The sequence below is a fragment of the Rhamphochromis sp. 'chilingali' genome (assembly GCF_963969265.1).
Source record: "Rhamphochromis sp. 'chilingali' genome assembly, chromosome: 2".
Lineage (NCBI taxonomy): Eukaryota > Metazoa > Chordata > Actinopteri > Cichliformes > Cichlidae > Rhamphochromis > Rhamphochromis sp. 'chilingali'.
Genome location: NC_137930.1, coordinates 14,923,921 through 14,939,746, shown reverse-complemented (window position 1 = coordinate 14,939,746; position 15,826 = coordinate 14,923,921). Strand labels below are relative to the sequence as shown.

At 37.6% G+C, this 15,826-nt stretch overlaps 1 protein-coding gene across 7 annotated transcripts in view; it reads left to right on the top strand.

Annotated features, from left to right (window-relative positions):
• The window catches only part of mast4 (microtubule associated serine/threonine kinase family member 4), a 101,456-nt gene that overhangs the window by 14,569 nt on the left and 71,061 nt on the right, over positions 1-15,826 (top strand). For all 7 annotated transcript variants that reach the window (XM_080868085.1, XM_080868083.1, XM_080868082.1 and 4 more), the window contains exons 2-3: positions 5,453-5,606; positions 11,568-11,695. In XM_080868085.1, coding sequence (XP_080724211.1) covers positions 5,453-5,606; positions 11,568-11,695 — 282 coding nt within the window. The remainder of the gene's footprint in view (positions 1-5,452; positions 5,607-11,567; positions 11,696-15,826) is intronic.

The following is a 15,826-nucleotide window of genomic DNA, read 5'->3' as shown; positions in this document are numbered from 1 at the left end:
CGTACCAGTCAGAATCCTATGAGGAACCAGTTGTAACTAAGGGTGTGTTTTTATATGTAATAAATGTCTGTGGTGAAGCGATGAAGCTGAATTGTTTGTTCTGGTAGCTAGTTGCAAAGTAAATGATGGGTAGTATTTCTTCATAAGCCAAGTATATTGACAGTGTGCAAAGCTCCTCAGCCTGTGACCTGTTGTGTTTCCATGTTCACAGTCTGTGAATGTAGCCTGTTTGTAGATGGATGGTTCATGAAATCTCCTGCCAGTTATTTTTCTTTTTTTTTGAAAGTGCCTGCTCTTTTACAGCTTGTAGAGCAAAGCACATTGGCTCAGTGTTTACTGAGGTATCTCATGTCCAAAGTCATATTACTGAATGTGAATGCAAATGGTTAATTTTAGCTGGCGATATGTTAAATGAGCTAAAAAACAGAGGAAACAGAACTCCAAATGAATACAAGTAATGCTGTAAATACTGTATAAATATCAATATTTTAGCATTAATTTATCTGAAAATCTGCTGTCAGGTTCTTAATATATTTGCCTCCAATACTGTTAAAAGTGTTAAAAGTGCAGGTGTTGCAAGGATTGATTATTAGTGTTACACGTTTTTAAGTTTGTTGAATGACAGGAAATATTGAAAGCTTAGTTTCAAGCAGTGGTTTGTAGACCACAGGGGTATCATGGTGCCAGATCGTGTAATCTCATAATACGATCAAGGTTACAGCGTTGTTTGGCAAGTATTGGACAGTAGTCTCAGTTGAAGTAAAAGTAGCACAACAGCCAATGATAATGAAAACATGTCAGTTAAAAAAAATATGGTCTTTATACATGCAGGCTGAGATTGCCTCATTCTTTAGTTAGTAAACACAACCAGCATTGTGTTGTGTAGCCCACCTTCTTTGTTTTTGCTTTGGCAACAAAAGCCTATTGGTACTGTACACTCTGTAAGGCCGGGGGCGAACAGGATGATGGAGGAAGGAGGCTACAGGTCAGGTTTGATCCTGCTCTCCAGAGTTCAGCGAGGCTCTGCTGCAGGTAGAAAGGAATGATGGGTGAAAGGGCACTGCTTGCTGCCAAAACTGCAATGTGTCCACACAGAAAGGGAGCTGCAAATGGCTGGCTGCTGTGTCTCATAAAATGTATGCAGATGCTTTAGTCTTTTGGATTTTTATTTACTTGTACCTTTTTAATAAGCTATTGCGCAGAGTGGATGGGATATAATTTACGTAAATTAAAGATACATTGTCTGGGAAATAGTCACTGATAACTGATATGCTCAACAAGGAAAACAGAAAATATAAAACTTGTGCCAGCTTTGGCATTCCTCCACAAGTTTGCACTGCCTCAGATGGTGCATCATATGTGACATGAAGGAAAACGGTTAGAAGGATAACAAGTCTTACACATTTAAGCCTTTGTAGAGCGTTGGGTCGAAAATTGTCAGATGTACAATCTGCTATGTTATTAGTAGCTCTAGACCGACAGTGAGGATATCACTAATGGTATCTGGTAGTGGGTTAAAAAGCATATTCTGTGGATTAAGTAGCATCTTCTATCCTGTACTGGTTCACACGTAGCCTTGTTTCTTCTTCTTTTTTTTCTTTTTTTTAAAAATTTCTTTCCCAAAAGATTCATTACACAATACTTCATGTTTGATTAGTCTCGTGAAAGGCAAATGTTTAGACTACAGTAGTAGGGTCAAAGTCTGAAGATCAGTGGTGTACAGTGAGTCAATAGCAAAATAAAGCAGAACATATAAATCCAAGTAATCTGCTAGTTATAGTTAATAGGGTCCAACTAACAGAAGAGAACTGCTACAATGCTTCTCGTTTAAAATAATTGATACATATGTACAATAGAAAAGGCCAGAATAAGTCAGAAAAACAGCCTTGAGTAAAAGATGACGCCTGGCAAAAGAAGTTATTGAGAAACAGAAGTTCTGCAAAATTGTACAACTTCCTTTTGCTGTAGAAGCACAAAGCAGTCACGTGGTTATTTTAATCGATTAAAGGACGTCCATCAGGTCATTGTACGTGTGCCACCTTTCATCGCTGGCATTCAGAAGTTAGGACTGAATGATGCAGGAGTTTTCACAAATTGTTTTACGGCATAACCGTAAGCTGCTTATTTATGCAGTGTCTGGTTATTATCTGTGTGCTTGAAAGTTGCATAACCATCTGTTCATGTGTGATTATTTTAAATGTATTTGGCTTTAAACACCTGGGCACTGTTACACCAGCTGTTAGGAAGGTCACAATTTGCTATATCATCACATTAGTTTTAGTCTTTACCAACTATTTCAACATCACTAAATTAGTGTTAATCATACTTAATTAGCTGCTACTTTTGTTTACATATATTAATTACTCTGAATTTTACACACACAAATGCTAGCTGTAATCAGGACAGCTCACTAAATTAGATTTGCAAGAATTTGCAATGTATTTAGTCCTGTGTTGATTGTCTGTGACATGTAGCACCATTGGAGGAAAACTGTCTCGCTTCACTGTGTACTGTACCACTGCACATGGTTGAAATTTCAATAAAGCCACTTAAATATCAGGATTCTTACCTACAGTTTTATTTTTTGTAGCAGACCCGTGAACAGAGAATTATAGCTTGTTGTAGATATTTATGAGGGAAATTGCAGTTACTCCTGAGTTACTCCTTTCAAGCTACTAGCTCCTGAATGACTGCGCGATTCCATTTATACAGAGAGTCAGCTCTACAGTCGCTTCTGATTTCTCCCTGGAACACCTGATTATTAGTATCTTTTGGGAAAAACATTACCATTCAGTATTAGAAACTAAACATGAGTGAACCAATATTAAACTGTAATCAGTATCAGACAGAAAAACCCAAGCATATCTAACTTAAGGATTAGTTTTTGTTTAATATGATCAGTGACTTCATTGTAAACAGCTTGCACAACACTACCTCTAAAACATATTTCTTCATGTACGCATGTTAATGATTTGCATCTTTTGCCCCTAAAACCATTTTAATGATGCCACAGATACTTCCTGTTTGCGCAGTTGTTTGCTTTTGATGGGCCTGTGTTTCAGATTGAGAAACAGATAGTTGCTAGGAAACTATCTTGCACATTATTCAAGTGAGTGAGTCTGTTTTTAATGGTGCAACCTGATGTTGTAAATAAGGATTTAGCAGAGACTGTGCATCCAATCCACATAAAGCTGGTGCAGCCAAATCCTGAGCTTAACAGATGACTGAACCTTTTAGTCTTCAAAGGACATTCAGATAGGAAACTGGAGGTTGCAGTGAACTACAGGGTTCCTGCAATTATAGTGTGATGAAGATGCTTGAGACTGAGTACTGTGTATTGAGATTCAAGTTGAAATCCTTGTATTTTTCGCTCACTTAGCTTATGTAAAGCTTATTAGTATGTAGTGCTACCGTACAGTTTGCATTAAAGAATGAGTTGTTGTTATACATAATCAAAGTAATAATGGAATTGAGGCATATCTAGATAACTTGTAGGCAGTACAGTGGAGCTATACCAATAGCAAGGATGTCCTGGTTTGAGTCCATGGTCTTCCTGCGCCTGCTGGACTTCTCTTCGGCTACTCTGACATCCTCCCACAATCCAGATACATGCTTGTTAGGTTAGCTGGTGATTCTAAACTGTCTGTAGTTGTGTGGTTGTCTGTCTCTCTGTGTTGGCTCTGTGATAGACTGGTAGCCTAACCAGGATCGACTTAATCAGGACCAAAAAAATGTGTAAGTGTAACTCAAATATTGAAGTACAGATGAAAAGTCTTTGTCACGGTGTTTGTTTAATACACTCAGCATTACATGTGCTTACATTGTATAGCAAATTCATTCTGTGAATACACACAGTACATTTAAGCCAGGGGTGTCCAGCTCCAGGCCTCAATGGCTGGTGGCCTGCAGGTTTTAGATGTGTCCTTGATCCAACACAGCTGATTTAAATGGCTCAATTTCCTCCTCAACATGTCTTAAGGTTCTCGAGAGGCCTGGTTACGAACTAATCATTTGATTCAGGTGTGTGGACGCAGGGTGATATCTGATTTAAGCCATCCTTTTCCATGTACTGAACTCTATGTGCCACCTTGGTATAAATGCAGTTGATGTGTGTGCTTATACACAGCTAAAAGTCTATGCATTCTCCACTATGCGGCACGTGGTTTGCTGTTCATCATGTCTAGCAGTTCTACAACTCAGACTGATATGCACAGTGATATTTGCCCTCAGCACAAATACCATATTATGTTTTAACAGCGACCATTACTGTTGTAGAGCCTGGGCGTTTCAAAATCACGAGATCTTGATGGTACAGTCCTGTAAGGTCCTGTAAACTGTCCTGTTACTGTGTGCTTATTGTTAATAATGTGTTTTAGTACCAGTGGGTAACTTTATTGTTAAGTTTATGTATTTAGCATTTCAAAAGTACAGCTATTATTTGCTTATGCTTTTTCTTTCTTTTTACTATATAGCTGTTGCCTTAGACTTCTGTATTTACTGTGAGCTCATGTCACCCTACAGAGGGTTCGTTTTCATTGTCCTTCATAGATTTAGGATCATGAATCATCCCACAGAGAAGCAAAGGGCACTTCCTTCCACAGAGTGCTCTGAGCCTTGTATGTCTTTGTATTCTCAGGGAGGGCCTCTTCCTAGGTTTTATTTGTTCTGAGCTTCATACAAGTTATTATCTCCTGAGAATACAATGGACTTCTGTAATGTGTTGTGCTTGTATCATGAGGAGTGTTAGCAATGGGTTTGTCATATTTCTTGACATAAACAGTTGGGCATTTTTCTTTTAAACATTTCTCATGAATTATGAATAATGAAAGCACACTGAGTACTTAGGGCGTGCTTACATGACAGTCTTTCACATTCAGTATTCTTGAACTAAGAATGACATTTGGAATTAATCAGATGTTGCTACAAGCTTTTTGCTGAACGTTTCTGTTCTGGAAAACACTCTGGCAATTCCCTTTCAAAATTGTCTGAGAAGTCCAAGCCTGTCCTTGGGTTTGCCTGATGTATTTAGACTCTGCAGGTCTCCTTCAGCAAAGAGTCTTTAATGACCAGAAGTAAATTGACACACACACATTCATACAGGATGTGTGTGAGATGGATACTTGCCCTATACTCGATGGGGTAAGTATCTCGCCCGAGATACTATCCAAGCATCCAGAATGGGGCAGATGGGATCAAACTGCCAACCTTTTGATTAGTAGGTGACCTACTCTACCACGTGAGCTACAGCCACCTCAAGATAGAAAATTATTCTTAAAAAGCAACATACTATTACTGCATTACTGATTAAATGCTGAAAAATATTATACAAGCTAAATTCTTTTTTTCATTATATAAAAGTTTATTTTGGATTTTTGCACTTGTATTGCTTTGCCTCCAAGAAAGTTTGCTAAACTTAATTCTTCAATTCTTTGTGCCTTTGTTCTTTTCCTAGTTTGATAACATCCTCTACCCACCCTACACATACCTCAGGAAGTCCAGTAACCCAGAGCTGACACATGGGTTAAGTCCTGCACTCAAATTTAAACGACATCTCAGTGAGGATGGAAGAAACATTAGAAGGAGGAGCCTTGGAGGTGGACTCACAGGTAATGTTTTTTTTAAAGTTCTCACTAGTTTGATTTACACTGAAAGATTGACATCATCTATGAGCAAGTGCTGCCAGATCCTAGCCAGATCCTAGCAAAGATGAAAACGTCTTTGGTTCTGGAAAGTTTTCTCCTTTGGGGCTGCCTTTTTGGTTGTTCCTGTATTCCCATAATATTATGACTCATAGTCTGGGTACACAAATAATAAACATATGACATACACTCTTTAAAACCACTTAAGAGGAGAGTTTGTGTATTTTTGTTCAGCCTGATTTCCTTCACTGTAATTAAGTTTTCTCTGTGTAACCAAAACATTAATAAAAACTCCACATGAAGGATCCAGTAAGCAAACATAAAAGTCCCTCATCAAATCACTTAATAATTCCCAACTCAGTGAAATGTACCTTCATGTGTAATTTTCACCACTTCCCACTGCTTGAAAATGTATTCAGAGTGGTTGACCCCAGAGACAGAGGCAACACTTAATCATTCAAACATAGTTGGCTGAGCCATCATGAATAGGTCTTTAATCCAGAACATGTTTTCCCTCTTATCATTAGTGATTAGCAGCTATGGAGATGTTTTTGCTTTCAATTATTAGTGGCTTTATAGTACAGTGGAATTTAATTTATGGTGTTAAGAGCATTGAAAAGTGACTTTAAAATGTATTTCCAGAAGCTGCCTTGGTTAATAATCAGGATAATCCACAGATCCTACTGTGAACAATTTTCAGTGTTAGTGTGTGCCTGTGTGTTACTCTGAGAGAGCATTGCCCGAGGAATTCAACAAAAGTTTCACCCTTTTACAGGAAGAAATTTGAGAATGCATCAGTGATGCATCAGTTGCTAAAGCCAAAACGATTACATCATCATCTGCAGACACCACAGATCCGTCTTAAATACCACCAAACTGGACACCTTGCGAAACTGTAAAACATAACAGCATCGTTATGGAATTATGCGCAGGCTATTTGCTGGCATTATGTGTGGTTTTACAGAACATTTTTTTTCTCACAATGAACGGTGAGTTCAAAAATGTTTGGTATCATGTGGCATGTGGTTGGAAAAGGGTGAAGTCATACACTTTAGAGAAGCACTCGGGCCTTTTAACCATTTGAATACATGCAGAAATAGCTGTACTGGAATAGCTGTTGTACATTTAAACACAAGAAAGCTATTTGAAAAATATTTGGCATTAGAAGCAAAGTCTCCATCACTGCGGACCGGTGGCAGCAGATAGCTGCACCTCCCAGAGCCTGGTTCAGTGGTTTCTTTCTCCAGACATTTCTTCCTGTTAGAAGGGAGTTTTTCCTTCTCTCTGTCACCAAGTGTTTGGTCAGGGGCAGGGATAGCTCAGTAGGTAAAGTGGTCACCCCATGATTGGAAGGTCGGCGGTTCGAATCCACTTAACGGCTACCCTGAGGTACCCCTGAGCAAGGTACCGTCCCTACACACTGCTCCCCGGGCGCCTGCTTAGTGGGCTGCCCACTGCTTCACTGAGTGAATGGGTCAAATGCAGAGAAAAACAAGTAATTTCCCCATGGGGATCAATAAAGTATCCATCATTATTATTATTATTATTATTATTATTATTATTTCATTGTTTTCTCTTTATTATTGAAGGGTCTTTACCTTAAAATATAAAGCACCTTAAGGTGACTGTTGTTGTGTTATATACATACAATATAAATACAATACAAGTGTGAAATAAATAACCTTAATTCCTCACTCTGAGACCGACATTCATTATTTTATGTGAAGGACAATATCACGCTTGACTATAACACTGCCATGGCCCATTTTCACCCATAGCAAATCTTTTAGTCAGGCTCAAATATTTAGTCAGTGCATACCCCTGTGGAAGTAAAATCATAGAAACGGCATACTGTCACTCTCAGAGAGAGCGCTATGGAAAATAAAATGCAACAAACAGCTTCAAGTTTCAGTATCTGTCTGGATATATCAGTGGGTGAACTGTTAGAGATGGAGACAGGTGTCAGATAAATGGAAAACCACTGTATGTTCTGTTATGCTCTGAGGGGCACTTTGCTCATATTTTGGATCTACTTGGAATTAAGAGTTGCTGCTAACAAGTACAAAGTCATTCTCAGTGAGTACCTTTATTCTATAATGTATCATCTGGGATTACAGTAGCTTTATCCAAATGGGATCAGGTGTCGCTCACTCATCAAGACACACAATGAATGTCTTCTAAAAGAATGGTGTTTCATCCTTACACTAGGCCAGTTTAAGTGGTGGCCAGCACCACTTTGTATTAATATGTTTTGTTTTGGGGTTTTTTGTGCTCACTGGCCTTGTTTGCTTCGATTCAGTAATTGGAAGCCCCTTGACTTTGAACAGCTTATTTTTTCCCTCGTGACGTATTTATGGAGACCCAGCTCGCTAATTGAAATGCTAACCTTTTAACATTCAGTAGAAAATTGTTTTCATCAGGTGCAGCTTTGAATAAAAGGATTAGCCTTTACTAATAGGGCTGCATAAAACATAAGGCTAAACAAACTGCACACAGCAAGTTCTCTTTTCCTGACTAGAACAAGATGAGTGTGATGTTTTGGTTTCTTACTCAAAATGTATTTTTCTTGGGTTTTGCTATAGATTATTTGTGCTTGCAGCCTGCAGGGTACTGACTGCTTTTGAAAAGTTGTTGAATACTGTGTGCTTCAGTGATGTATACACCAGAAATTTAGTATCAAAATGGAAAAGTTTTTGAAATCAGTGAGTCTTTAGGTTAACAGCACAACTGCAGACCCAACATGCCTGGGTCAGGGCAGTACTTGCAATCTTTACAGAAATCCATATCATACACTAGGTTTTAAGACTAGTATAGTCAAATCTTTGTGTTCATATAAAAGCTACGGTCAGCTTTGAATATACTTAATACAGAAGTGCTTGAGATATAAACAGGATGAGGAGTGTTTCTGTCCTGGTAATGTGAACATTGTGACTAAACAGTGTAGCTTAATCGCTTAAATTTAGACAAGTTGGACTAATTTGAATTTGAAGGTTAAACAGGTTACCTCTTTTACCCTTCAAGGTTCTGGAAGCATGCATGAACATAGCAATAAGTTAGCTTTAAACAGTGTGTTAAACTGAAGCAGTGTGTGTGTGTAGAGACTCTAATTTGTTTCAGTGTATTACACATGATGGTTCGAAGAGGTGTGGTTGAAAGATCTAGGAAATGACCTTTCAAATACCTGTTCAAAATCTAAATAAAACTGCCCCCCCCCCCCCCCCCCCCCCCCCCCCGACACCCCTGTTTCTGAAAGTGTTGACTAGTGTGTGACAGATTTCCTTTGTGCTGGGATGTGATGGGCTCTAGTGAGGAAAACTTTTGCTGGTAAGGAAGGAAGGACTTTAATTTTCCCTCCTCATCCTGTTTGGTCTCCCCTCTGTTCTCTTGGTTTTGAAGCAGTGATCACAGTGCAACTGTCAGGATTACAGCAGCACAATAGGCAGATATGAGCAGATAGTCTTATTTATTACAAAGCGGTTGTCTGGCTAAAGCCTAAAACGGATATTCATAATTAGTCTGCTATGGAAAAGAAATGTGACAAAACAAAAAACAGCTTATTTTTCCCTTTAATTTTCTGTAGAACCTTGAGAAGAAAGATGAGACTACTGCACCAGTACTATCTTTATTGCCCAACAACAATAAAAGCTGACATTTCACTGTGTCTACTTTAAAGGTTATTTAAGGGTCAGGTCTGCTGATTTACTCCCACATGGGAGTGAAATCAACAACTGGGTTTCAGAGAACAACAGTTAGAGATATATAATGAACCACAGTGGTTAGAAAAATATTGAAAAGTAAAATAATATGTTGTCATGAACATAACAGAAATGTCTACTGTATGTAACTGATCTAATTAATTCTGTAAATGTTCCAAATTTCTGAACATTGCATTGCACGCTTGTAACGGGAGAGTAATGCCATAATGCAATTACTGCCTATCCTAGATTATACAGTGGTCCACTTCTGATACATCAGATTGCATAATCATAATTGTATTGCATTACTCACCAGCATGCAATTAAGATAAAACATTTGAGAGAAATGTCACAGACACAATGTTACACGTACCTGGTTATAGGGCAGGTAATTGCTACTCGCATGTATACATCTGGTGTTGTGCCCAGCAACAGCTATAGCTGTAGTTGGGCACAACAGAGACATTTAACTAGTGAGGGTATTAAAGCTGAGACTAAAAATAATAGAATCCATGTACTATTATGATGATAGATTTTTATGTTTTTGCTTAAAATAAGATTGCTTTAATCATTTTGATAATCATCATCAGTAGCGCTCATAAAGCTCATTTAGAAAAGTGTTTGATCTCAACAGAAAAGCAAATTTGTTGAATTTATGTAATTAACATGAAATTAATTGGGAATGTTGAATAAGACTGAGTTATTAATGGCACCGTAGCTCATTAATTTAAATGGAAAATCTTTAGAGGCCTTTTCAGCTCCTCTTACACTCGTTGTTTTATCTAATGTCAACATGTGTTTTTCTTTCCAGAAAACAGGAACAGTGTTACGTGACTCAGAGCTTTTTAGCAGGAGTGTAGGTTTTCAAACTGAAAATGAAATTAAAACGTCTTCTGGACATAGATGCATCTTAAATAGCATTATTGTTTGAATTCAGATTTTGCTGTTAGCAATGCAGTGAATTGACAAACTTCCCTTTTTAGCTTATCTTGAGCAAAACATACCTGATAAATGGAGGCCTGCCTTAGGCTAAATGGTTTTGACATACCTCCTCCCTTTCTGTTTTGTGCTCAGCCTTCTTATCTTGCCTTCCTTCTCACTGTTCTTCTGTTTATTCTGTAAACTGAACATTACACTTTTGGATACAAACGAGACATTTTTTTTCAAATTCATGAAAATCCAGTTTCACAGTGAAGTCCACTAATTTAAATGGTGAGCCTCTGAATTAGCCTTCATCTTTGCCCTGCCTTTGTGTGCTGAAGATTTATGATAGAAGATGGGAGATAAAAGTGGGTGAGAGGTAAAAGTAGAATTGCTGCCATCTAGCTGCCATATTCAGCTTTGCAAAGAATATTGTTGTGCAGGAGTGCTGATATTTTTAAAACTTAAAAGGCAACCCATTTGTTTACTTTTAGTAAACTGTGGTGGCACTGTTAGTTAGTTTCCCCCCCCCCCCTTCTTAATCTAAATCCTCGACATCCCGCCTGGCTGTTGGAAATTCAGCTCAGCATGTTCAACAAGAGCAGAAAGATTTTCTTGTCTTTCCTGTTACTTGACATTTGACCTGTAGTCTCCCTGTTTTCTTCCTGTGGTCATGGATTATCAGGCTGTGTAAAGGATTCTGGCTTTAGATTTAGACACAATTGTATAAATTTATTTTTATTTTTTTTAAACCAGTCCCTGTTAAGAAGTTTTGTGCTTACCTGGTTGAGCAGAAGCCTCTTTAGGCTCCGTGTGTGTCACTCCTGTCCGACTCTCACCCTGCTTTCCAGTCCACTCTGTAACTATTCTGTGCATTAAATGCCAAATGTTATTCTTACAAAAAGTTATGAGAGTAAATTATTAATTAAAAACAAATGAGTGCATAACAATGGTCAAAAGGTTGCTTTGAGGGCCTGTAACTCAGAATACTGATAGTATGAGTGATTAGGAAATGCTTGTGAATGAGCTGGTGTAGTTGGACCTCGTTTAACCGTTTCACCTGTGTTGGGTTGTTTTACTTAAAACTGAGGTAAAAATCTGAGATGAAAGATAAAAAGATGCTTCAAGTTTTGTCTTCTAATTTTTTTTGAAATTATATCAAACAACATTGAATCTTAGCAAGATGGGCGCTTTTACATTGTTGTCCAAACTTATCAAACTAGTCATTTATTTTCTGTAGTTCTCAAATATAATTAATTCAAATTTTCACTGTGCTTGTGTTCAGTGTTTTCTCTCCTGTTTTGTTTTGCAGGCAAATATCTTCTGCTACCCACTAACCTTCAGCAGACAGCTGGCCAGGCATCATCTGAGACGTCCAACCTGGTTCGAATGCGTTCCCTGAACCTTGGAAAATCAGACCCCTCCCTCACCTCCAGCCTGGTGAGTAATTCATTATGTCAGCCACTGTGAAATCTGTTACCCTGATTCAGGCAGACACAAAAGCCGTTGTTTTGTAAATTTCACTAAACCAGTTGTTCCATAATATTGGACCCCCCGCCCCTCGCATATAAGCACTGCATAGAAGACACTCTGCATATAAGTAGTGTCTGAATAACAGTTAAATATATTAGATACAGTAAGAGGGTTTTTCTTATATTTTCCTCCTGCAGGCAGTCAGAAATAAACATGGTAGCACATATGTCATTAAATGTTCCCGTCAGCCAAACCTTCCCTAAATCCTACTAAAATTTAAAGTATGTTTTAACAAAAACTTTGAAATGACAAAATTATAAATCCAATCAATCCAAAATCAAATTAATCGCAAATAATTGAACATCTTTCTTCTTAATACATAAAGCTAGCTTGCTATTTGTTTTTGCAAGTGTATAATACTTCAAAAAATAAAACAACAGCAAAAACCAAAAAAGGTATAATTAGTTGCTTACTAGTGTGAGCCAATATCAAGATTTTCAGGTAAGTGTACCTCCTGCTGTCAGTGACTGAGACTAACAGTTTTTTCATGGGTTTTATTTTTAGTTTCATGTATTTCCACTAACTTGTGGTCCAGCGAATGACCTGTATGTTTTTCTTAATGACTGTATCCTGTCACTACTGACAGATAATGAAACGCCTAACTGCGTTGTTTGTTCTGTAAATGTTTCTATTTCTGTTTATAAACCGGTTTACATTTCTGCATTTTCTGTTGATACAGTATATGACGGACTGCACATCAGCAACATCAGTATTCATATTGATCAGAGATATCGTACCAGATGCACGAAGGCAATTTTAAACTGGTGCATATCTGTGTAGTTTAAAGTCTAAACATTAAAAAAAGGGGATGATGTTGATTGAGGTCCAGGTGCATCAGTGCTTTGACATAAATTGCGTCATGAAGACAGACCTGACCTTCACTGTGCTCCCGCTCGGTTCTTTCAGATGACACTGATAGATACTCTGATGCCGTATTGTGATCTTATTATCTCAGGACCAAGATGCAATCAAAGGAAGAGGGTAATCTAATGCTGTTAACCTATGAGTCATTTCTGTGTGTGCTTGCAATCGGTTACAGAAAAGGTTAATGTAATAAAAAAAAAAAGTAAGGTGTATGTTTGTATGCACAGGTGTGTCTCTGCTTACTTACCGTGAAAGCACATTTTTGCTAACTGATGCTCAGTGATCACAGTGTGTTCACCCTAAAACAGGCACTTGAGGGTGTCTGTTTTTCAAACGACTCATTATTTCATGTTGACAGTGTTTACATTAATAACAGTGCTGCAGTCAAACTGATGGACTATTTTGTCAAATAGACATATGTTATGTAGTTTGATAAACAATTTTTTTTTTTTTTTTAAAATATTCTGCTGTTTTTAATCTTAACAAATTTTGTCTTGGTACAAGTCAGGTATTAAAATAGCCGGCCTGCTTCCTTACACTTGGGGGCGCTAGTGTGTTTTCACTATGTGCCCTTGTGCTTGTAAAAGCTTCACATTTTCCTTTTGGTTATTGTGCTCTGTACATGATTTGCTGTAACTTAATTCTCGTGTGAAGATGTCCTTCAGCTAATGTGTTCAATCAGTTTGACATCTGTGACTTTTATGTTATGTGTTATTGTAACACAGCCCTTGTACACATTGAGCATTAGGTCAAATACTTGGTTAAACTATCATTGACAAAAATCTTTCTGTCTCGGCAGATTTGTATTAGGCTACTAAGACACAGTGCCACATTTATCAGGTTCTGTTTATCCAGTGTGTTAACATAAAAGTGCATTTGTGTCATTGTGAGCCCAGATGGAGTCAAAAGTCAATTTTGTGCACTCATAGCACAGTCTATAAGGCCATGAGGTCCTAAGAAGCTAACGTACAATATTTTCAAGCGATAGTTTTGTGGTTTTTTTTGTGTTTTTTTTTGTTTTTTTTGTTTTTTTTTTTAATGTTATTTGTAGGATCTCCCAGGACATGTTTAAGGTCAGTGAAAGGTTGTGGCCTTGGTTCAACCTCTGAAAATTATTCGTGTAACCAAACGTCTTTTGTTCCTTTAGCTTGATGAAACGTGGTGCCTCCCATACAAATGTAATATGGGAAGAACAATGTTAAGTGGTTGAGTGTTGAGTCCCGTGATCGAGCTGTGACAGACTTTCATAATGTGTTTCAAAAAGCTGCTGCTGTATAGTGCTGTTTATATTTGTAACTTGAAAATGACACTGGACAAGTATTGTAAATTATTTAGCACTCATGAAAATTAATGTGCATCATTTGTTGTTAATGACTTTACAAAAAACGTATCGCCCTTTTTCAACTGCAAATTATGTTTTTAAAGTCAAACTGTCAATACTGCTTTTATCAAATGAGATAAACTATTTAAATTTTCTTAGCTTAGCTCTCCTTTTAAAGATAGAAGAATTTAATGTTCCAGTGCTTTATGGTTTTATTAACATTATCTCAGGATAGTGACGCATGAGATGAGCCCTCTTGTTTGTAGTATTTTAATTTATTTAATAAAATATTGATAATGATTATCACCATGCAAAATATTACGATATTATGCTATATTGATTTTTTCCTCTATCCCCTTATATTTACTGGTTAAAACATAGAATTTTAAGTTCAGACAAATGTCTTAAAATCTGTCTAACAAAGACTTGATTATTCTTAAACGTGTACGTCTTTACAACTCCATCTTCTTTTTGTATGTACACAACGTATGGCCAGGTGTTATCGTTGTTCCTTTAGGAACAAAGATTGTGCCATTCTCTTCTGCTGATTCTTATTCTTAACACTGTTTGCATGACTCTGGTGACTCAGTGCTTAACGGCAGGAGAAAATGAAATACTGGTGACCGCTGCCCGGATACGGTGTTGTGTGGACACAAGCTGACTGGCTGATGTGTGCTGAATGGCTATATCTTAACAGTATCTTTTGAAGTCGGCTGCACTGACACCTCAGGGGTTCATCTACAGCCACTGTATTAGCCTGCCTTCAGAATGAGCTTAGAAAACATGTTGAATTGGCTGACCTTGAGAGAGGAGCAAAATGGATGAATATCTTAGCTTCTTGTCGATCATGCTCTTTCTTGGTTTTCTTCTTACAGTTTTAATTGATTAAATTTTGGTAATTTCACACTTTTTTGTAAATGAATATTTCCCTGCTTTGGAGGATAACTTTGCCTGAATACCGTTTTAGGGTAAAAACTCTTAAACAGTTTACTTAAACATGAAACGATTATTCCTGTCACTTAGACCTTGCAGGCAGAATGACATTTGTCATAGTCATGGTTATGATCGGGAAGCCCTCCAGTCCTCGGCTATAATCACAATGAATGAATGGAGGCCTGCCAGAATACAAACTCTGTTATAGTCTGTCATTGTGGTCAGTTGTAACCCTGGTTAGATTTGGCAGATGCATTCTTGTCTGAACAGACTTGCTGCCAGAATTGGATGCTTTCTTGTTAGTTTAAAATGGTCCTCTGCCAACTGTAGGTGGTTTTCCATGACTACCACAAAGGTAGTTTTCATTACTTTGTACTCTGGCAGGGGTTTTGTATAAATATGTTTATCAGGAAATGGCATTAAAACTGTACAAGATACAGTTAACATATCACTAAAGACATAATTCTACAATGCCTGTGGTTAGACAGCTCATTGGTTTCTTTTCTGGATCTTCATTGGATAATTTCCTTTTTGCAGACATTTCCAATGTGCAGAGGATTCATCCAATGACAGTCTAGGGACTTTGTTCATCTTCTGACTTTTGCTCTGCCGGCATCAATGGGTTGATATTGTTTAGTGGTTTGAGTCAAATGTCTGCTTGATGGATTTCCATTTTGGTAAGTTTGACTTGTATTTAGTGTAATCAAACCCCATACGAACAGGAGCTAGCACCTCATCTGAAATTGTTTACAAAGAATACAGTACAAACGTGAAAGAATACCCAAGCAAATGCAAATATACAAACATACTAAACTAAGATATTATTTAACTTGCCAAGAATCAGCATGTTATTTCTTGCTCACATTAGAAGTTAGCTAAAGGCAGGCTCCATGTTAATACTCCTATCCTATACTTAGGTT